The 22,347-nt window shown below is 38.3% G+C and overlaps 1 protein-coding gene across 1 annotated transcript in view; it reads right to left on the bottom strand.

Moving 5' to 3' along the window:
* Positions 1-22,130, bottom strand: part of DGKZ (diacylglycerol kinase zeta) — a 46,416-nt gene extending 24,286 nt beyond the window's left edge. Inside the window, 19 exon segments of the mRNA XM_032226781.1 lie at positions 1,103-1,214; positions 1,343-1,416; positions 1,879-1,941; positions 3,118-3,173; positions 3,485-3,563; positions 5,760-5,900; positions 6,047-6,160; positions 6,773-6,833; positions 8,331-8,413; positions 8,500-8,595; positions 10,107-10,178; positions 10,402-10,518; positions 12,542-12,613; positions 13,092-13,160; positions 15,509-15,565; positions 15,968-16,045; positions 19,281-19,376; positions 20,020-20,128; positions 21,393-22,130. Of these exon segments, the coding sequence (XP_032082672.1) occupies positions 1,103-1,214; positions 1,343-1,416; positions 1,879-1,941; positions 3,118-3,173; positions 3,485-3,563; positions 5,760-5,900; positions 6,047-6,160; positions 6,773-6,833; positions 8,331-8,413; positions 8,500-8,595; positions 10,107-10,178; positions 10,402-10,518; positions 12,542-12,613; positions 13,092-13,160; positions 15,509-15,565; positions 15,968-16,045; positions 19,281-19,376; positions 20,020-20,128; positions 21,393-22,081 (2,238 nt within the window). The 5' untranslated portion in view covers positions 22,082-22,130.
* Between the last annotated feature and the right edge of the window lie 217 nt (positions 22,131-22,347).

Genomic DNA, 22,347 nt, shown 5'->3' with positions numbered 1-22,347 from the left:
GTGGATTATATATACTTCATTCTATTAGTTAACATATAAGATACAGCTGGGTCTCAAAATGGGTTTCAGTTCAATCTATTCTGAAGAACCCTTGTATATGCAGGGTCCAAGCTGTAGCCTGAGATACTCAGGAGACATGAAATTTGTCATAGAATTATACAATTGGCAAGGAATGTAAAATGACATGTAGCCTAAAAAGAGCCTTGCACCTTTGGACATAACATATCACCTGCTTTCAGAGAATAATTTTTTGGGGCTTAGCTCATTCCATCAGAAAGCTTGGCTTGCCTGCAGTTTCCACCCCACTGACCCAAAGTGCTGCAGTTGAGTCCCAATGGCATATGGAGTTGTAATATAACAGTGATGCTCAAAAGCCTTAGGAGCATTTCTTAGCCTTATATCCCCAAACATGCCATTTGCAAAGTCATACACTTAGGATCTATCAAGGTGTTCTGCATCCTTATCAGGACCTTTATTAGGCTTTGACTCTTTGATTTCTGCTGAGTTTTGATACAAATTCAGTCCTAATATTCATAATTTGCACTAATGCAATGGCTCATCTTCACACAACATAAATTGCTAGCATGTGTGGTTAATACGGATTGAGCTTTAATCTCAGTGGATTCCATATATGTGGATCTAAACTAGTCTGGAAATTTCCATTGCAAAATGAAGTACAGTTGAAATGAATGGAACCTGTTTTAGCCACTCAAAATGAAAGTGGTAAAGGTCCAGTTCAGGTCTGGAATAGAGAAAGGGACAAAAAGTTACAACCTTTTGTGCCCTATAGAAATAGGTCTCAAATCAACAATTGCAGAAACCAAATGTTCCATTGTTTTCTCCTAAGCAGGATGTTTTCTGCTCAACAAATAAAGGGTTGATACTGCTCTTAACTATTAATTATATTTTGTGATTACGTAATTCATCTCAGCTATTCCGGGTGTAATCTGAAATGTACAATACAAGAAATTTCTATTGTGCCTGTCAGTAATGCTTTGATGCTCCCAAAGAGTACAAACGAAATGTATTAATGAGTGCACTTCAACGATATGGCTACTTAGGCAGACTAGAGTGAAAAGTCAGAATAGCTGGGCTTACTCACCAGGGAGGTCATGGTGAAGGCAATGACTTCAAGGCAGCCGTCATCATGGCGCTGGGGTTCAAAGTCATGATGCTCTCCAGGGTTGCCCCAAGGCATAGTGCCTGCACAGTACCTATGTATAGAAGGAAGGGGAAAAAATGAATTGCTACAACTGAAAACACAGGAAGGGGTTTAGAAAATTTGGAATTCAGCATAAAAGCAACAACTTATTTTTTGGGGGGAGTGAATGTAACAGCCCACCTTGGAATGTTTAGGAAGACGAGGCATTGAGGCTTAAGATCATGGATCTTGGGAGTCAGATCTGTTCCATCACACTGTTGTGGTTTTTTAAAAAAAAGAGAGATAAGCAGTTAGAATCAAGGACAAGAAGCAACAAGCCAAATCCTACCCATTCTTTTTTTTTTAATCCTCATTCAATATCTTTCTAATTTTACAAGCAGTATAGCAACATTTGTCTACCTTCGGGGAGATTGAATCATACTGATCTGATAACAATACATAATTATAAAAAACTTGTGCATATGCAAATACAGAATACAGAATAACAGAATTGTATGGGATCTTGGAGGTTTTCTACTCCAACCCTCTGCCCATGCAGGAGATCCTACCCATTCTATGGGACAACCAAATTTTTCTTGCCTGAGACTTAGCCTGGAAATAATTCATTCCCCCAATATTTTACATAATAACCAACTTCATCATCACTTGTTATTCAAGCCGATAACCTTGTTTCTCCAACAAACTGAAAGAACCCATCTCTATCGCAATATACTCACCACCACTTTGATGTGTTTTGCTAAGTCTTTAGAGCTCCCCATGAGAAAATCAGAGAATGCTGTCTACAAATAGAAGAAAAATTGAAACAGTTCACAGAGTTGCCTGCCTACACAGAAAGGGAAGTTTGAGAGGGCAAATTTCAACAAATTTCCTCTTTTAAATCTCAGTGAAAATGGCAGGGTAAGATATCTGTTTAAGTAGGAATGTTGCACATTTAATTATCCAAAATTACCATCTTTCATTCTGTTCTCTACTTCACAGATGGTACCTAGTCCCTATTACCCTGTTTCCCTGAAAATAAGACCTCCCGGGATAATAAGCCCAATCAGGCTTTTGAGCGCATGTACTAAAATAAGCGCTTCCCCTGAAAATAAGCCATACTTGAAAATATTACAACACAGCAGCAGTCATGAGGTGACCATGCTCTCCGCCTCTTGCACCTCAAAAATAATAAGACCTCCCCGAAAATAAGGCCAAGTGCTTATTTCGGGGGTCAAAGGAAAATAAGACATGGTCTTATTTTCAGGGAAACACAGTATACATGATTTGGGTAAATTTCTAAGAGCATAATCAAGTCCCATCCCACTATCCTCACTCCCTGGCTGAATCTAGTGCTGAGCTACATTGCACAATGTCTCCCACTTTCACAGTCCCTCTCAGGGAATAAAAAAAGTCTTGCCACTTTACTGGCGATAGCAAAACTACATTTAGAAAACAAAAAGCTGTACACCACTTTCTCCTGTAAGTTGATTACAATTGAACATTTCTGAATATTCTTCTTTCATTGTGCTGACAATCTTCACCTCCTATTTTACATTAAAATTACTTCATACAAAACCTTGACTCAATACTAATTGCAACAGTTATTCAAAATTCTTTTCCAGAGAAAGCAGGAAAACTACTTTCTCATATACACAAGTCAGTATCTCTCTCTCTTATTCTCAAATTCTAGTAATGTCGATCAAGTTGTACCAATACAGATTTTTCAATACAGATAAAGTATTTTTTCCCTACATACATTTCAAAGGAAACCAATAGTACCTTTTCCCAACTCAGAATGCCTCCACATGTATGATGAGTGGGACTCCTGGCATTTCCAGGGAAATGAGATTTCAACATATCTGGAAGATGCCAACTGGGGAAAGGTTGCTATCAATAATAAGTATTTGTGGGGGGGACATACAGATCAAGAGAAAAGTAGAAAGTGCAGACGGGGGCATGCATCCTGATGAACTTACCCCAGCATAGAACATTTTATTCCGAAATCGACTGTTAAATTTCTCTGGGTTGGCCTCTGGAGAAAGAAGTTAGTTATCTGTTATTAGGAGTCACTGGTTCTCAGGAAGCTGAGACCATGCCACTAGCATTACAAACAATATGTATCTTTACTGCTGGAAAGGCCTTAATTATTTTTCTGAGCCCATTGCTTCCAATTCTTAATCACTTTCTTTTCCCTCCTTCCCTGGGCTTATAAATTAAATTACAACCTTTCTGACTTTAGCTTCTCCATAGTCAAAGTTGTAAGCATTTCTCAAGCAATCAGCCCAGCCCTAACATAATTTGCAAAGCATAAGCTTTGATGGTATCAGACACGTTGACATTTACCTCGAGATTCGTGGAATTCCAGTGTTACTCGAGCATCAAAACCAAGGCTGAAGTAATTGTTGAAGACATCAAGAGGGAGCTGAAATAGACAAACAGAACACTTAACCCAGGACTGAAAGACAGAATGAGGTTTTTTTATTTGGCATACAGATATATGTATAGAATAAAAAAAGCAGTTTAGAACTGTGAATATAAAACCTCACCTCCTTCATCTATTAAAGTCTCTTCTGATATTTATTGCATGAAAATGAAATTCTGAATGCAGAAACTTCTCTATGAGAATACCATATACAGGTAGTCCTCTACTTACAACAATTCATTTAGTAGACATTTGAAGTTACAATGGTACTGAAAAAAGTGACTTATGACCATAAGACTTATGACCATTTTTCACACTTATGACTGGTGCAGCATCCCCATGGTCATGTGATTTACATTCAGGTGCTTGACAACTGGTTCCTATTTATAACGGTCGCAGTGTCCTGGGGTCATGAGATCATCTTTTGTGACCTTCTGACAAGCAAAGTCAATGGGGAAGCGAGATTCACTTAACAACCGGGTTACTAATTTAACAACTGTTGTGATTCACTTAACAAATGTGGCAAGAAAGGTCATAAAATGGGACAAAACTCACTTAACAAATGCTTTAAATTCTGGGTTCAATTGTGGTTGTGAGTCAAGGACTACTTGTAATATCAAATCATGTGTTCCTGAGATTCTCTCAAAAGCTGTTTTAGCTGAGACTCTGATACTCCTTAAATCACAGTGATTCTAAGCAAGGAGAATAAATTCTTAGAGCCAAAGTAGGTATTCCCACATATTCATGTTTAAGTCATGCTTCGAAAGGAAAGCAGTTTTGTTTTTTTACTCCAACCTACCATAATTTCCAAATTCCAAGGATGTGTTTGAGATCGGAAACTCCAGAGAATAGGAAGTTCTTTGCAAGAGCAAATTGGAGCAAAGTAATGAAGAATTGGCAATAGCTTAAAGCATTTCCTCCTCTCACAGACGTACGGTTTTTCCTTCCACAATAGCATTCAGAAGAATGGATGGAGATTTAAACTGGGGAGAGGGCAGGGCATTCACAGTGACTCCAGACCCTTCTCTCTCATGTCAAACCTTCAGCCCAGGCACAGAAGGAAAGTTGTCCTTTTGTATACCTGGATGCAAATACAACTGTTGACTGTGAAATCTGGAAATCTACTTTATTAAGGCTCTGTGTCACATGGAGAGCTTTATTTCAACAAAAGCACTCCTAGTAAGGTGCCTTTCTGACTTTTCAATTTAGTCAGGGAGAGTGAGGGACAACCTCATTCTCTTCTTGATAAAAAGGTGTTATGATCTGTTATCCCAACCTTGAAAACCAGAGACATTTGGTTCCAGAAGCATACCAGATTGCATCGTAATGAATTTCTATACTTTTTCTGATAACAGTTTCAATTTATTATCCCTTATCTACTCTATTTGCGTTTATAGCAGCTATTCAGTGGAGATATATTATTACCTGACACCGTTTACAGAAAAAAGATTTGGGTATCATCAGTAACTCCCTGTAAGCCGCCTAGGGTGAAATGGGCGGCAAACAAGTTTGATAAATAAATAAATGAATGAATAAATAAAATAAATAAATAAACAGCTTCAAATAAAATTTATACATGGTAAATGTGTTATTTTTGACTGCTTAGACCTGATCTAACTAGGAAATGACAAGATTGCCTTCCTACAACTGAACACAGAACTGAACATTCTATTCTTCTGTTGCACTTATGATGAATTATGACAGTAAACTATGCTGAAGTGTAATCATTACACATTAGAAGCACAAAGGCAGATTCTAGAGAATATTATCTATTTTAATGGATTTAGATTATGTTTATTGATCCTTTTCCATCTTCATTTTTAGAATTTATTTCTTCCTGTTGCCTCACTTACACAATTTGTTAAAGTTAGCAAGATATATTTTCTGTGAAGTCACATTATATTTAACTCTTATCTAATTTTTCTAATCTAATCTATTTTTTTTTCTAATCTAATTTTTCTTATCTAATATTTCTCATATTTAACTCTTATCTAATTTTTCTAATCTAATCTATTTTTTTTTCTGATCTAATTTTTCTTATCTAATATTTCTTATTACATTTAACTCTTTATCTAATTATACTTGACCATTATGGAATAAATTGTAAAGTACAATATGTCGTGTATGAGAGTGAGCAGCTGATCTATCTGGATATGACATTACTATTAACTTAGTGATGATAGCTCTGGAACTCACCTTATCTGTGGCTGTTTCATCCTTCTCTTCTGGATTTCCCTCAGGTTTGGGGTCTACCTGTAGATTCCAGCGATCAAGTTGCACAATTTCCCCCTCTTCTACATGAGACAGGATTTTTGACAATGGTTCATCAGTATATCCCTGTGGGTTGACATGTTCTCTGTGAGAACTGAGGCAAGGTAATGGAAACAAATAACTTCCCTTCAATCTACTTCACAGCGTCCTTCACAGTGCTGACTTGGAACATAGCCAAATGTTAAACATGTAATGAATTGGCAAATTCTTACCCCGCCCCAGTTCAGTGTTCTTGCTAGGTCATTTCCTGTCCCCAAAGGAAGAATGGCCACAGGAGGTGGAGGGTTCAGGCGTAACTGGTCCAAAATTGACAGGATCCATCCCACCTACTCAGCCAGAAAGGACATAACAGATTCAGACAGAATTTTGGCTGCAATTTCCTATATCTGCTCAGTTGCTTCAGCTATTTATTGCATTTTAATATACATCCCAGGAGCCCACCCAATAAGTATTAAAAAAGAAGAGTTACAAAAGATGGCAGGCTTTCTCAGGGGCTGCTATGCTATTTATTCAATTAATCCAACAACAAACCAAAATCAATTAAAAGCAATATTTATTATAACTGTTGGTTTACAATTTAGATAAGATTATAATTTAGACAGGGCCACAGCATATCAAACTATCATATCCTCCAGAAGTTAAAAAAAAGTAGTAGGCCAAGAACTAATATAAACCAACCAGTACTATAGACAGTGCTGATAGAAATGTCCATCTCTAATTACATTGCTGCATTAGTGCTTTAGGTATAATGTAAACAGCTCTGTATCCTTGAACAGGGAGCCCTGAATGCATATGGCTGTATTAAGTAATTTGATGGACAATTCCTCACACATAACCCAATGCAACAGAACTATCTGGCTACTGACCCAGGTTCTGTTACTGAAGCAGATCTACCTTATCACAGCTTATCGCACAGGAAAAGGGACATAGCCACTTACTGTACCATCTCCTCCACATGCCAGAATCCGCAAGTTGTGCACTTTACGATATAACTCCAACCTGCACAAAACCCAGAGTGAGCATCACTTATTTTTAATCTATGGAACCTCACTCCTCCTGCCCCTCAAAAAAAAACCAGGGGGAAGTACACATTTCCATAGGCTATTTTTAGAAATGATATTTAGTTCAAGTAAAAAATAATTTTCAAAAATGCATCTTTAGTGATAATACTTCAGCTTTGTCTCCATAGCTGAAAGAAGCTGCATACCCAAGTCATAAAAAGTGAATGAACAGGGACTAAAGGTTTGTGGTTTGAACTGTGTATGTTCTCCCTCTATCTGTTAGCTTAATGAATAAGATTTTTCTTCTTCCAAGGAGCAGAAAGCAGCATGGCTAGAAAATGTACTGAAGTAGCTTATTTGAGTACCGTGCTTAATACTCCACCATCCAGAGCAGGCAAGGTGAAGCTCCAGTGCAAAAGCCTGGTGTAATTTATAGAATAGCTGCTTCTAATCCTCAGGGACCCTGGTAAAAGCCTAAGTTATTTTTTTTTTAACCAAACCTGTCCCTCTCTCCACAAGGGCATGTGCATGCAAGATATGACTGGAAACAATTGGCCCTTGTCTCTTCCTGTACATAATAGATCTCTTGGCAGCAGCAATGGTAAGGAATGATTTATTCTTTATCTGTTCCTTTGCAGACTGTCTTTCTTACTGGAGCAGAAAGCAGAGAGCAGTTATTCTATGCTTTCTCTTTTATATAAAGAAGCAGCTCTTCCTCTTTACCTAAAGGAAAAGAGAGCATTTATCTGATCCTCCTTTTCACATAGCAGTAGCACTTAGACTTATGTACTGCTTCACAATGCTTTTACAGCTCTCTCTAAGTGGTTTACAAAGCCAGCATATTGTCCCCAACAATCTGGGTCCTCATAATAGCAGGGAATACAGGCTTGGTCCAAGAAGAAGGGCTTCAGGGATCTGATTTTCCTCCTTACTCACTGGACTAAGCCTATACATCCCCAAACTCTCTTGAAGAAATCAAATTCATTCCTACAATATTGTAGAATGGAAAACCCAGACAAGTGAACTTTCAGCCACAATGCTTGCTTATTCCCCTGGGAGAAATGAAACTCTTTTAGCTTGACTCGCTCCACAGGATTGGTTATTTCTTCTTATCCTCCCCTTTATACCAGCATTTCCCTTTTTATTGGGCACTATTCAGTAGCTAAGAGATAGCATGAATGACAATGGTTGAAAATCTCAATTCAAACAGTTGAAAATAACTTGTATAGGGATCTCAGCTGCATGGCCTTGAGATGTACATTTAGAATTTCAACAATATCACCTCATCAAGTACTCTTCAAGATCATTCACTCGTCTAATTCTAAAGTGCCACTCTGCCTATTTTATTATATATATATATATATATATATATATATATATATATATATATATATATATATATATATATATATATATTTCCAACGATTTCAGGTCTGTCTGGCTGGAAATGATAAATGTACTTGTGGGAGGTTTAGACTCTTAATTGTTTACTCACGCTTCTTTGGGGCCTCCCTGGCTGAGGTCAAAGACTTGCCGAGGGTTGAGATACCACATAAAAGATTGGAATATCTTTGTTCCCTAAAAGAATGGAAGAAAATATGCTGAAGAAGGCTAACAAGAGAGCCAATGGCGTTTGAGAAATAATATCGGATAAATAATTTTACCTGATTCCCACCACTCTTGGGGTTCACAAACACAAGCAGCGGCTTCATGAGAGGTGCTGGAATGGGCTTGATAACAAAGGGTTTCCATCTTCCTTCCTAAAAACGATGAATTGCAGAATGACAAATGAAGAAATCAGAGGTTTTTCCCACGGGATTTACATTGCATGTTTGACTTTATAGTAAAATTCCTTGTGCTTTTGACAACCAAAAATGTGCTAGGTTTGACTGGGAATGTGAACAATAATTGGGTTTTTATTTTTATAGAAAAGAAGATCTTTCTTGCTTTTTATGTCAAGGTCTATAAAAACAAGAACAAAAATCATGGAAATGATGGTGATCTAACTACAGTAAAGCTAGCCAGGCATCTACATTTCATCAGAAAAATGGCTGTTAGTTTTTCTTCCCCCTGCCCACTTTTGGGCTTCAATTCTCATTTTTTTCTAAGCAATCTCATTTGGTGTGAAAGAGCAAAACATCCATAGACCTTTATATCTGAGTGAAGCTAGAAATATTTAAAGAAATACAACAGCTGTGCTGGATAAGATCAGTCTTACCTATGTCCAAATTAGTGAATTAGACATTGTAGGGATGCCTATAAGCAAAACATAAGTGCAATGATACCCCCATCCACCCTGTTCAACAGCTACTAGTGCTCTGAAGCTCTGAATCTAGCCTTTGTAATCAATAACTAAGTAAAATGTAAGTAAGTAACTATTAGTATTTTCTGGAATCAAGACACTATTGATCAGCTTCCTTTGTTGTTTTTAATGTATATTTATAAGGAATGACTATTTTTTTATCACTATCTGTAAGCAGATTTAGAGAAATATATTTCCTCTTTTAATATGTAGCATAATAACCAAGGGGTGATAACAGGACCCTGCTATGGCTCTCAAAAGTCTCATCCCAGCATGGCCACTGATAGAAGCTACTGGGATGATAGTACAGCAACATCTGGAGAGCCGCATGTTATTCGCTTCTGTGCTAAATGGCATTGTCCAATTTGCTTCAGTGCTGTCGGACTATTTCTCCCTAGTCTTTAAAAAGTTGCTAGTCTGCAAAATTTTATTGGGGTCTGGCTGAGAGAAGACAGAAGGCAGTTCTTTGTGCTGAGCACAGAGGAGGCGGCATTCTTTTTTCAATCAGGCTACTCATTTGGCTGGAGAGCTTCCCGACAGCCTCCTACATGCAGGGGTGGGATACTACCGGTTTAACAACCGGTTTGCTGAGTGCACGCTTCACAATCCACTCTGCGATAAAGGTAAGTAAAGCGCAGGGACGGGCCCATTTGCTAGTGACCTTCGGAGCTATTGGTCCGAACTGATAGAATCCCATCCCTGCCTACATGGACTCGTGGCCCAGGAATACCAAAGAGGCAATTTTGTAAATTAAAATGAATGTAACACTTCAGTATTTAAAAAATACATTTTTCCCATTTGGTCCAGCTAATGCTTTTTGTACTTTTGAGCATTAATTTATGCTCAAAAGTACAAAAAGCATTAACCAATTTGCTAGGATTTTTTTTTTCTCCTATGGTTTCTTTAGGACTTCCTGCTCGTAATTTGGTTCTTTGTATTCTTTTTAAGTTCTCAGTCTTAAACTCTGACCTCAGGTCCCTTCTTGCTGGATTTCCGTTTGAAGGAAGTCCTTTTTTTCTTCTTACTTGACTTCAGAGGGTTCTAGAGAGAGAAGAGGGAGAAAGAACAAGAAATGCAAATCAGGAGTTGATTTAAAGTATCTCCTCCACATTCCAGAAGTATTAGGACTGCAATTCCCTGAATTCTGTTGGGAACTTTTAGCGTTGCTCTTAATACATATGGAAGAGCTTGGGCCTCATTAAGGATAAACGATTTAGGGGAGAAATGTGCACAAGAATGAAGAAAACCTAAAACTGCAACATACTTGGGGATGACGGACACGTAAAATCCAGGTGGGAGGGATGACAACAGCAGCATGTGCCCCCAATGAACAGGGCTCTTCAATGTGCTGCAGCAAGAAGCACGAAACTTTACTGTGATACTGAAAAGAAGCAAAAGAACAGAACTGATTAAGAACAATCATTGCCTCTATGAGCCTGTTTCCGATATTGGACTAGTGTACTCCTATAAGCAGAAAGGCTTGGGAATCAGATTTACCGTATTTTTCGGACTATAAGACGCACCATGATTTTGAAGAGGTAAATTTTTTAAAAAAGTTTTTGCACTCTGCACGCCTCCCAAACCCACTGCACATCCATTTTTGCAAAAGGGGGCGCGGTTTTGGGAGGCCAAAAATGCTGTATTCAGTGTATAAGACGCACCCAGATTTTCACCCTCTTTTTTTGGGGGGGGGGAAGGTGTGTCTTATACTCTGAAAGACACAGTAAGTGCTAGATTTTATCATTTTAAACTTGGAATAAATTTCTGGGGATTTCATGACTTAGCACAACTCCTGGGCCTGACTGAAAACACTCAGATGTAGCTCAACTATTAGATTAGAATATTTAGAACAGACAGTAATAAAGCTGTAACACAATAGTCTATTATCCACTGTTATGCAAAGAAATTTAAAAAAAGACTTCAGGAATTTTAACTTGAAGTTTCTTCCTCCTGCCCTACTAAATAATCAGAAACTTGGCTCAGTGCTTAGTGGCCTTGAAGTTTTTGAAAGTCATTCTACATTTGGCCTGATCTGAGAACATAGTTCCCATTTTGTCTGACTGAACCTTTAGAGGAAGACTGCTGAGATGGTGGGAAAGATGGTACTATTTCAGGATGCTAGGGAGTTTCTTTTATATTTCCCTGTGCAGGAGTTACATTTCTAAATACACACCCATGTCAGATTATGAATATACAGTAAAAAGGTAAAGGTTCCCTTTGCACATATATGTTAATCGTTCCTGACTCTAGGGGGTGGTGCTCATTTCTGTTTTAAAGCTGAAGAGGCAGCACTGTCCGAAGACATCTCTATGGTCATGTGGTCGGCATGACTAAACGCGGAGGGCTCACGGAACACTGTTACTTTCCCACCAAAGGTTCCTATTTTTCTACTTACATTTTTACATGCTTATGAACTGCTAGGTTGGCAGAAGCTGGGTCACGTAACGGGAGCTCACTCCATTATGCGGTGCTAGGGATTCGAACCACCAAACTGCTGACATTTCTGATTGACAAGCTCAGCATCTTAGCCACTGAACCACCATGTCCTTTTTGTTTTTATTATTTTATTAATATAGAAGGGAGCAATTAGCTTTGCATCTCTCTCTCCCTCCCCTTCCCTCTATCTCTATCTCCATAAAAAAAATCTTGTCTTTTTCAATTCTTGCAAGTCTACATTCAGATATTTTTTACTAGCAGTCAAGCCAACAATAAATACTTTTGGGAAATATGTCAGCAAGTAAAAAGTGAGTGACTAGTTTCTGCACCTCAGATACTATACAGTTAATCCTCGCTTGCTAACTATAGTACCTCATTTAATAACTGTTCAAAGTTACAATGATTGGGGGAAAAAAGCTTTGCAACCAATCTTCACATCTAGAACCACTGAAACGTCTTCTGGTCACGCAATCACCATTTGTGTGCTTCACAACACACAAGAAGCAGAACATAAAAGTGAAATTGAAAATTGCCATCATACAATGTCCCAATTAATGACTGTGGTGATTTGCTTAACAGTGGAAGCAGAAGTGAGTTTTTGTTTCTTGTGCAGTCACACAATTTTTCACTTAGAAGCTGTGGTGCTTAGCGACCAGAGTAGCTGGTCCCAGGTGTAATTAGTAAGCAAGAATGACCTGTATTTTAATTCCTCATTTTCCTCATTCTGAACAGATCTTTTATCAACATTATTCCCCGCCCTCCCCCCTCTTTTTTTTTCTCCTTGAAAGAGAAGTACTGCAGCCAAGGACTCACAATGATAAAAGCATATATTTTTACATAAACAAGTAAAATCATGACAACAAAACTAATTTAAAAAACTTTAATAAATAGCACATCATTTTCTGGGGCAAATGGAGGTAGAGAAAAGGAGAATAAAATCTTGATAAACAAATGCATGCTGCACTCACTGCCTGCTTACACCAGGAACAGCTGATGGCTACAATTTCCTTGCTGTGGAAAGCAAATTTCTGCTGGAAACCCTGGACAGACAAAGGAAAAAAAATAACATTATTCATGTTTCCTTTTTCCATTTCACATTACAGTGAAAAGTATAAAGTCTACTAAATAATCATATTTTGTGTGTTGCAATAGATATAGTTTTATAAACTTATTACACAAATGTCCTTCAATTATATGATTCTGAAACTTTCTGAAAGTGAACTTCTGGAAACCCAATTAATCACCAATGAATTAACAGTGCAATCCAGAGATGTAGATAAACAGTATGGGGGGGGGGGGACTTATCAAAGTCAGAAAGATAATAGTTCATAAAACTCAATCACACCATATATGGTACCTTTTTATTTTTATTTGGTAGAATAAAGAATATTATGCAAAGATACAGTTCTCACCAGTTCCATACTAAGTTCAGCTCCTCTAACAAAAAAACCCCTCTCTTTCTCTCTGTATAATTTGATAAGATCTTGATACATACACTATAGGCACTGTTTTCCTCACCTTTCCGCATTGTCGACATTTCCCTTCCTGGCGTCTCCGGTGTACCCAATGATGCCGCACCACAGTAGGCTACAAAGAAAGAGGAGCGTGAGTTCAGGAAAAAGAAACAAAGGAATAGGAAGGAACACAACAGCTTTCAGTGCTGCTAAATATTAAGCTGTTGGTGTTCCGGTAAGAGCTGGCAAATAAGACAGGCATTAGATAACATTCACAGTTTGTTCTTTTTTGGGAGGTATGGGAAATGTTGCATAAGTGACCTTAGGAATTAGTTCAGGGAGATTGCTTTCATTCTTCATCCAAGTTTAAAGGCAAGCACTGCCTTTCTTATCAAGAATAGATGCTGCCTCAGGTTTTTCTATCTTGTACTTCCAAGACTATTACTTATATTACACAGGCTGCCCAAAATGCTGGTCACATTTCCCCAAATGGAACGCAGACCCATTTCTCTTCAAAAAGGAAGGTACAATATGGTTTCTGTAGGCTTTAAATAGCATCCATCAAATACAGAACCATGCAAAGATTCTGTCAATATTGTTGTTGAAACTCTTACGTAACTTGGGAACTAATACCCTGGAATAAGTTTAAAAAACAGAGTTAATGCAGATGAATAAGCTATCTAATGAAAAAAGTCAACTGTTTTTGTGGCAACGTTGGATTTACTTTCAGAGTCACTATTCTTATGAAAATTCACAGGTTATACTAATAAAATATTAAGTATAAGATTAATGAAATGATATATGTATAAAATAGTTCATTAATACAGATTCAGTGTATGAATACCATAAATAATAGTTCTAAAAACAAACAATTGTAATGACTAACCAGATAGCATGCATTTATTCATTTATTCCTATAGTTCGTATCTTATTATTTTTTTTAAGAAAATCTATCCATGTGCAATTTTTGAGCCAGAGAGACTGCTTAGCACAAAATTTATTACTTCTTGTTTTTGTAGATTTTCATGGGTGTAGCTATGCTGGTCTTGTTGTATTTGGGTCTTTTCTCATGTAAGATTGAGATTGTCTTGGCAATGTTTCGGCAAGGTCTCACTCACCATCTTCAGGCTGGGTTTTGGGCTTAAATCGTGGTCGGAGCTGCTGTCTTTCTATAAATCTTGGTGGGGTGTGTGTGGAGTGCTGGCTTTGTTTCAGTAAGTGGAATGATTGGTTGTGTGGTTGTATCATGATTGGTAGATTGGTGCTGGCTGTGTGTCCATTGTTGTTTCGTGTTGTAATGGCCTGGGTGGTGGGTGGGGCTCATTTGTCGACTAGGGCTGGTTTCCAGATGTCTGGTAGGCGGGAGGTATCATCATGTTTATTCATGTTGTGGGGGTGTTTCTCTATTTCGAAAGTTTCCATAATTATTCTCTTGTTGAAGTGTTCTGTTGTGGAGATTAACATGGTTCCTTCAAAATTAATTTCATGTCCTGTGGCTTCAAGGTGCTGGAAAAGGGAGGAAGTTTTTTTCTTACTGCGTTCTTGTGTTCTGCGATGCGTGCATTTATTCTCTGGTTCGTTTGTCCTATGTATGTTGCAGGGCAGATTTTGCATGGTATTTTGTAGACTCCTTGGTTTTCTAGCTGGATTTTGTCTTTGGGGTTTCTTAAGATGTTGGCTACTTTTTGGTCAGTGTTGAAGGATGTCTTGATATTGTGTTTGTGGAGAATTTTGCTGATTTTATCTGTGGTGCCTTTGATGTAAGTGGCGATGCCGTTGTCCTGTTCTGTGTCTTGGTTTTTGGGGGGAATCTCCCTTTGGATTAGGTTGGTAATTGGTTTTTTTTTAATCTGTTGGAGATTAATTCGTTTGTGAGAGTGTGTAATTCAGTTTTCAGATGGTCTTTGTCGGCTAGGCGTTTGATTCTGGAGATGAGGGTCTTGACTACAGAGTTGATCTGTGCAGGGTGGTGATGGGATTGTGCGTTTAAGTAGCAATTGGTGTGTGTTTTTTTCCGGTAGATGGTGTGTCCTAGGGAGCCATTGGGTTTTTTGTAGATTAAGACATCCAGAAAGGGAAGTTGGTTGTTTGCTTCTATTTCCATAGTGAATTGTATTTTGGGGTGTAGGCTGTTGAGATGTGTGAGGAAATTGTCCAGTTTTTCTTTCCCGTGTGGCCAAATCATGAAAGTGTCATCAATATATGTATGTATGTATGTATGTATGTATGTATGTATGTATGTATGTATGTATATATTTTCTCAAAAATAAGAAGGCATGCATCATAGTAGCCTTTCTATTCCAAAAACATGTTCATATTTTATGTTCATGGAAAAGTACAGCTTTAGATTTGGCTATAATTCTCTGCTTCAAATTTAGGCCAAATATTTTAAACGCATTGGGATGAAGCTGCATATTTTTTTAAAAAATCCCCCACTTTCAACAATGCTACAAAATCCTAACTAGTTCATGCAGTTCTTACCTCCCGGATATTCCTTGATCCAGATTCTCGAAAGGAAGGCTTGCATCGGAAATTAATCTGAGGATTTAACAGGAGGAGGATTTAATCCTATGAATAACCGTCTATTTTGATATTTTTTTCTGTCATTCCTCCCTTTAAACAGCTTCAATGAAAAAGTATAAGAATATATAAATTACAGGATATGCAATTTGAATTCGTCTAGTTCATGACACTCTTCTCTAAATAGCAGTAATGCAAGGTACCTCCCAGTTCTCCAATCAGGATTATTTAACTGGTAATGTCGATTGAAATAAATTTAGATTTAACTGAATCTAAGGCCTTCAGAATACTAAGCTAGGATCAAAGAATTAAAAACAAAAGAATTATGAATTTATCCTATTAGGTAAGTATTTTTCAGATTTTGGTTGCAGCAAGATGGAATAAAATACAGCAGAGCATTTTTCATGATGGTCTACTCACTTTTTCTAATTGTTCTATGCAGGGTGTGTGGACTACAATTTTGCAGGCTGCACATTTGCGCTTGGACATAGGTTTTTGCTGCAAAAATGGAAACATAATGTTTATACCATCAACCAGTGCCTGAGAAAATTGCAAATTATCCAGAAGAATGATTCAATGGAATAAATTCCAACATATAAAAAACTTTGCAGATCAAAGCCATTTTTTTTAGTCTGCATATTTCCATCCCTATATAAATGTCAGGCAAGGAAGGCATCTCAAGGTGACTTGAAATATGGAGCTCAATGTCTTCCCCCATTTCTTGATCATAATGAATCAAGTAGAATTCAGAAGAGGCAAACAAATATGAATTAGATTGTAATCCCCCAAATAGAGGTTTAATAAAGAGATGTCTTAAAATATATTTTTATACATCTCTGCTGTGAGTTGTCCAGAGATGTGTTTTAAGAGAGGTGGCCATAAAAGTATTTTGATAAATAAATACATTCATAGTTCTGTTAATTTAGAAGTCACTTTTCAAGCATCACAGAATAAATGAATACATTGTAAACTAATTAAAATTTTAAATGCATCAAATGAAGACTGTCGGTCGAACATCAGGTTCTAACTACTTTTTATCATGTTTTTCTCTGTTAGGAAATCTTTCTTTCAGGAATGTTCACTTTTTAAAAATTACAAATGCATGGTACATATTTATTTTGTTTTGTATACGAACATGCATACAATATTTAGAATAAATCTTGATTGTGCAATTGTATGGAACTGTAAAAAATTGCTTCTGCTTTTAAAGAGAGAAAAAAGTCATCAAATATTCAGCAGAAAGCACAGTGAGATTTTGGGAGAGAAATAAACACTCAGAATAATCAACAACATCAACAATTATCAACAATATAGGATTATCAACAATTATCAACAATATAGGATTATCAACAATTTTACAGACTAATTCAGCAAATGTTGGATGCCGCAAACAAAGTTTTAGTTTGGTCTCCATTTCTAATAATGGACAGACTGTTGTTTCGAAGCAGCTGGGACAACTGATGTAATTATGCTGATAATGCAAAGTAAATCAATTGTCTAAATTCATATTTAATGGACATTTGTCTACAACAGGCACTATTTCTTCCAAATGATTTGTAAAATTGAGGTTTTACTGGTACACACTTATATTGATTCAGACAGGTGGGCTGGTATATACTGTAGTAGCTCATCTAATCTCTAATGGGCAGTGGTTCCACCTTTAATCTTATTTATTCAAGCTTGTTATGGCTACTCAACTCTGAATAGTGTACAAAACAAAATAAAAAAAATCTATAAAAACAAATAAAACATAACAAAACAGCCCAGATTGAAATCATCTCACAAGCAATATGAATCCAAACAAAAGGGGCTCCAGAAAATACAATAATACATTAACTCTAGGCCTGGGACTAAAGCCAGGTTTTAAGAGCTTTCTGTAATCCTAGGAGAGAGGGTGCTGCCTAGAAGACTAATATATACTTCTCCCACATATAAGCAACTACTGTATACTAGAGTAGGCTTTTTTGTTGCTATCTGGAGCTACATATCATTATTACAATTACCAACATTTTTTTTAAAAAAACAAGATTTTTTCAAAGTTTACAAGGATTTTGCATGACACTAGACAGGCAGATCTGAAATTTCTGGTTTGCTGTGAAGGAGAGCTGAGGATAAATTTGAAATAAATTCAGATCAGATCAGATCAGATGCTATTCTGGATTCTGAGTTCTCTTTGGCATTGCCCAGACATAATTCATCATCCTCTTGGCTCCTAGCAAACATATTCATGTTCCATCTCCCTGATGATATGCTGAAAAAGGTCATCGGAGCATCTGTGACTCTGTGGTCTGGGATCTTAGCCTAGCCTGCATATGCTAGCTTTTACATTCCCTAAGCCTATAAGATATTCTTGTTTTGAGAGTTGTCTTGTTAAAATAAAAGGGGAAAAAGATTTATAAAAATATAATTGGGCTGTCAATTTGGGGAGAGGGGGGAAAGAGTGCTACTTTGGGAGTAGGACAACGAATCCATAATTAAACAATAGTTTAGCAGAGGTACTCCTAGATTTTGGCAAAATTCTTTCCATGCCCATTTCCCACTGAGGTAAAACTGCTCTTCGCTTGGAGTTTTGCAGAAAAGGCTATAAAACTTCCCATGTAACTAAGACGGCTCAAAATACCATAAACTCACAATTCATATAGAAAAAGGAAATTAAAACTGAAGATTTTACCAAAACTGTTCTGCATGGGGCTTTTTATAAGCGTCACTGGAAGAATCCTTTCCAGTTTAGCGCAAGATGTCTGCAATATGCTGGCAATTCTCAGTTTTATGTCTCCTTCCTTACTTATTATAAAGACTGCAAAAATAGGCTGCAGCGAAGTTCAGAAAAGAAATCCATTCCATGGATTTACTACAAGATTTAGAAGGATGCACGCTTCCTTTAAGAAGCAGGCTTGCCAAAATCGGTTCCAGCACCGATCCTGAATGGCTGCATATCAGCCGGATGCATCTTCCTTTACATGAGTGAATTCCAAGCTTCCTACAAAAAGAAATATTTCTGTTTAGACCTCTGTGCACTTTGCCACCCATTTGGCAAGTCTTGCCACAAGAACATTTGAAACCAGTAAAGAATTTGGCTATTTTGGGGGGATGGTGATCACATTGTAGAACAAAGTACCACTAGGCAGAGGTGGTATTCAGCAGGTTCTGATCAGTTCTGGAGAACAGGTAGCGGAAATTTTGAGTAGTTCGGAGAACCGGTAAATACCACCTCTGACTGGGCCCGCCCCCATCTATTCTCTGCCTCCCGAATCCCAGCTGATTGGGAGGGAATGGAGATTTAGCAGTATCTGCCACGCCCACCAAGCCACGCCCACAGAACTGGTAGTAAAAAAAAATTGAACCCCGCCAGTGCTACTAGGGCTAAAGGAGGCTCCTCTTTGCTAGCACATAGGAAGCAGCTTAAAATTATTTATTCATCCAGAGTGTTTAATCTTATTGTTATAACTTTGGAATTTTTATTTGTTTGATATTTTAGCAATTGTTAAAATAATGTTTTGTTGAATTGTTATAAAACTTTCTAAGTCATGAGAGGTGTGTACAACATATAAAGAATAAATAAATTTAGTAAAATGAGCATATTTCCTTTTTTTCATGCATCAGTCTGAACACACCAAACATATTTCTAAGCTGTTTTAATAATTTCAGGTGTCTGAATTCTCCACTAGCTGGTGCTATAGTATCATATACTCTTGAAGTTTACCAGATAGTGGCAATTTCTTACAAAACTTACCAGAATTTTTGACACACAGTTTTGTTCCCCCACATAGCAGAAGTCCCCAGAGACATTGGTTTCAAACCAGATGTGCTCCCCATAAACTGCAGTTTCCTGAAAGACAGAGGCAATTTAGAACTCGAGGCAAGTTTGGAACCTGCCCAGTTTTCCATCATTGTCTACTCCAGTTCAAAGACTTACTTATTTCTTAAATTCAGCCTCATAATGAACTGGAAAGAGGCACATTATCTTAGTCATACCAAGGATGCATCCTTCTGGTGATGCGTTATTGCAACTGAGAAATGGAATACACATGAACCACATGATGAGACTTCATCATGCTTCCACTTCTCTATGTTGCTTCCACTTTCATCAGAAGCCCTGGTGGCACAATGGTTAGAATGCAGTATTCTCTGTGGAATAACTCTGTCCACAGTCTGCAATTCAATCCTGACAAGTTCAAGGTTGACTCAGCCTTCCATCCTTCCGAGGCCGGTAAAATGAGGACCCAGATTGTTGGGGGCAATATGCTGACTCTGTAAACCGCTTAGAGATGGCTGTAAAGTACTATGAAGCGGTATATAAGTCTAAGTGCTATTGCTATCTCAAGCAATCAGATTGTGATACACACTGTGGTCAAAGCCACACTCTGCTTCCACTCTTAAAGGCCAAACGTGTGAGGACTTCATAGTTACAACCAAGCTAATGATAGAGAAACAAGCTGTTCTTCTTTCTTTTACCCAAGACAGGAACTTACACTCCAATCAACAGAGTTACGAATCTCCCTCTCTGAGTCACTTCTTAAGGCGAATGTGGGGGTTGGCTGGGCTACCATGTGCTGGAGTCCCGACTTGGCAATGGCTTTTCTGAAAGACAAGAAGAAGAGTGGCTGTAAGGGCATTTTGTTCACACAGAATAGACCATATATATAACATTTAAAACCTTAATGCTAAATAAGAGCATTTTTGTTTTTTAAAAAAGAAGAGTGCTCCACAGTCATGTTTACCCAACCTATTTAATTCAGTCAACATACTTTTGCTACTGGTTCAAAAGTCAGTATTTGGGGGAACAGAGAGTCCCCACTCTAATAAATACCTAGCAATGTCATGTACTCTTGTGTCAGGAGAGTAACAATGCGGCTTTACTAGCCCGATTCTCACTGCCAGACCAGCAGCTATTGGCTTTATTGGTGGTACAACCAACTAGTATTAGAAAAGTTTCTTGGGGTGAGGCAGCCGATCGATACAAGAAAGGCTTGCTCTGTGGATGCTAGGAACATCCATGGCTGGAGAACCTTGCTTTATCAGCTCCTTTTTCTTGAATGACTGACTCGGCAGTTTAACAACTATTCCACATTTGTCTGAATTACAGTATTTGCACAAGAAGAGGCTGTTTGGGGTAAAAGCTAATTCTATTTCTCAACTGCTGACTGAGCTAAGGGGTTTGCACCATACACTTACTTTGTCCTTAACCAATTATAATAAGTGTGTTCTGTGAGCCCAACCCCAAGAAAAATTACTCTTGGGATAGAGAATCATTTTTCTCAAAAAGCTAGAGGGGAAAAAGCCTAATATATGTAATTACACAGGCTGTAAGAGCCTTTAGAAGATGAAACAGAATCCAATTTCCTATTGTTTCTCAAGCACAATTATTTAAAGTTGTTTTGGGGGGGGGGAGATGAACATAGTTTAAAAGCTAAAAACAATAGTTAACATTGCCTGTGACTTTTAATTTCTAGTTTGATTTTCCCCCTATCCATCTAGTTTCCAGATGTCTAGACTATAACACCCAGCTAGCAGCCAATACTCAAGCAACTCTGGGAATTGCAGTCCCACAACACCTTAAAGTATTTAGGAGAACAAGAAAGTATTATGTAAAGCAAGGATAAAGGCAGCTAGTAAAATGCTAGTCTCAGGAATGTCAGATTCAGATACTTATTTTATTGTGATTGGACGGTTTAGTCTCTTGTTAATGCACTCAACTCATTGGAAATAGAATTCAGTCTCCAACAGTAATGAATCTGCTTGAGCATTCCTGCTGCCATAGCTTCTCCTCCCTACTCATCCTCTCCCTTCCACCCTCATCACCTCCAGCCAAATGATTTTAAAACCACTTATAAGCCATACATACGTCAAAAGGGCATTGTAGCCTTCAGAGGAGTCACTGCCACAGCTGCTGAGGGCAGGATCCACTCCCAAGCATTTATGGGTACTCAATGGCAGCCAACAGGTTCCGACAGGCACCTTCCACCTCCTGGCAGCCCTTTCAAAACTGCATGGCTGAAGCAAAGCACTTGGCTTGGGTGTTTCACCTGAACATCGCCGCTGGTTGAAGTATCTGTAGCGGCCTTGAAGCCCGTAGGCTGCTCTGCTGTGCACAAATTCTGCAGGAAGGAGGTGGGAGGATCTGCGGCGCAGGTAATAAGGGTCTCGTAGGAAAGGTCTTAAATCGGGAACGTGTTGGATTGGGGGAATGGGATATAGTGAGCACTCAGTCTGCAGTTCCTTCTTTTCAAACTCTGCTCCTTCAGATCCTGAGGAGAGTGCTTCCTCACTCCAGTCACTGTCCACCATCCCATCTTTAGGGGACCCTGAGCTGGAGCTTTCAGTACAATGTGACTGTCTCCTTTCTTCTTCTTTGTACACTTGGATGAGACTGGCTAGCAGCAAAGAGGGCCCTATGAGATGAGTATCTATGGTGTGCACATGGCCCCCACGCTTCTTCTGGACAGAGAATCTAGGGCTCATGCAAGGGGTGGTGGTACTAGATCGTCTCCGGGAACACAACCTACGCTTGCGTGAGGAGCCCAAGCAAGACATCTCTTGCAGCTGAACACTGGATCTGCGCCGGCGTTCCACAAGTATGGTAGAGGGCTGACCTACCACAGAACGCCGCCTTGCTCTGCTCGCAGGCAAGGCCACCACACTGGTGCGTTGGGGCCCTGATGACGCAATCTTCCTCCTGAAGTGCTTTTTGAAAAAGGATTCCATGGAGATTAGGGGCTGTTAACAAAAAAGTATATGTTTTAAATGTGGGGCTCACTCTTCCCATCTAACTTCCTAAAGTGCTCCTGAATGTCTAATAA

This window comes from Thamnophis elegans, chromosome 1 (genome assembly GCF_009769535.1).
Source record: "Thamnophis elegans isolate rThaEle1 chromosome 1, rThaEle1.pri, whole genome shotgun sequence".
NCBI lineage: Eukaryota > Metazoa > Chordata > Lepidosauria > Squamata > Colubridae > Thamnophis > Thamnophis elegans.
Note: the sequence above shows the minus strand (reverse complement) of the source record. Positions and strands in the feature narration are given on the sequence as shown.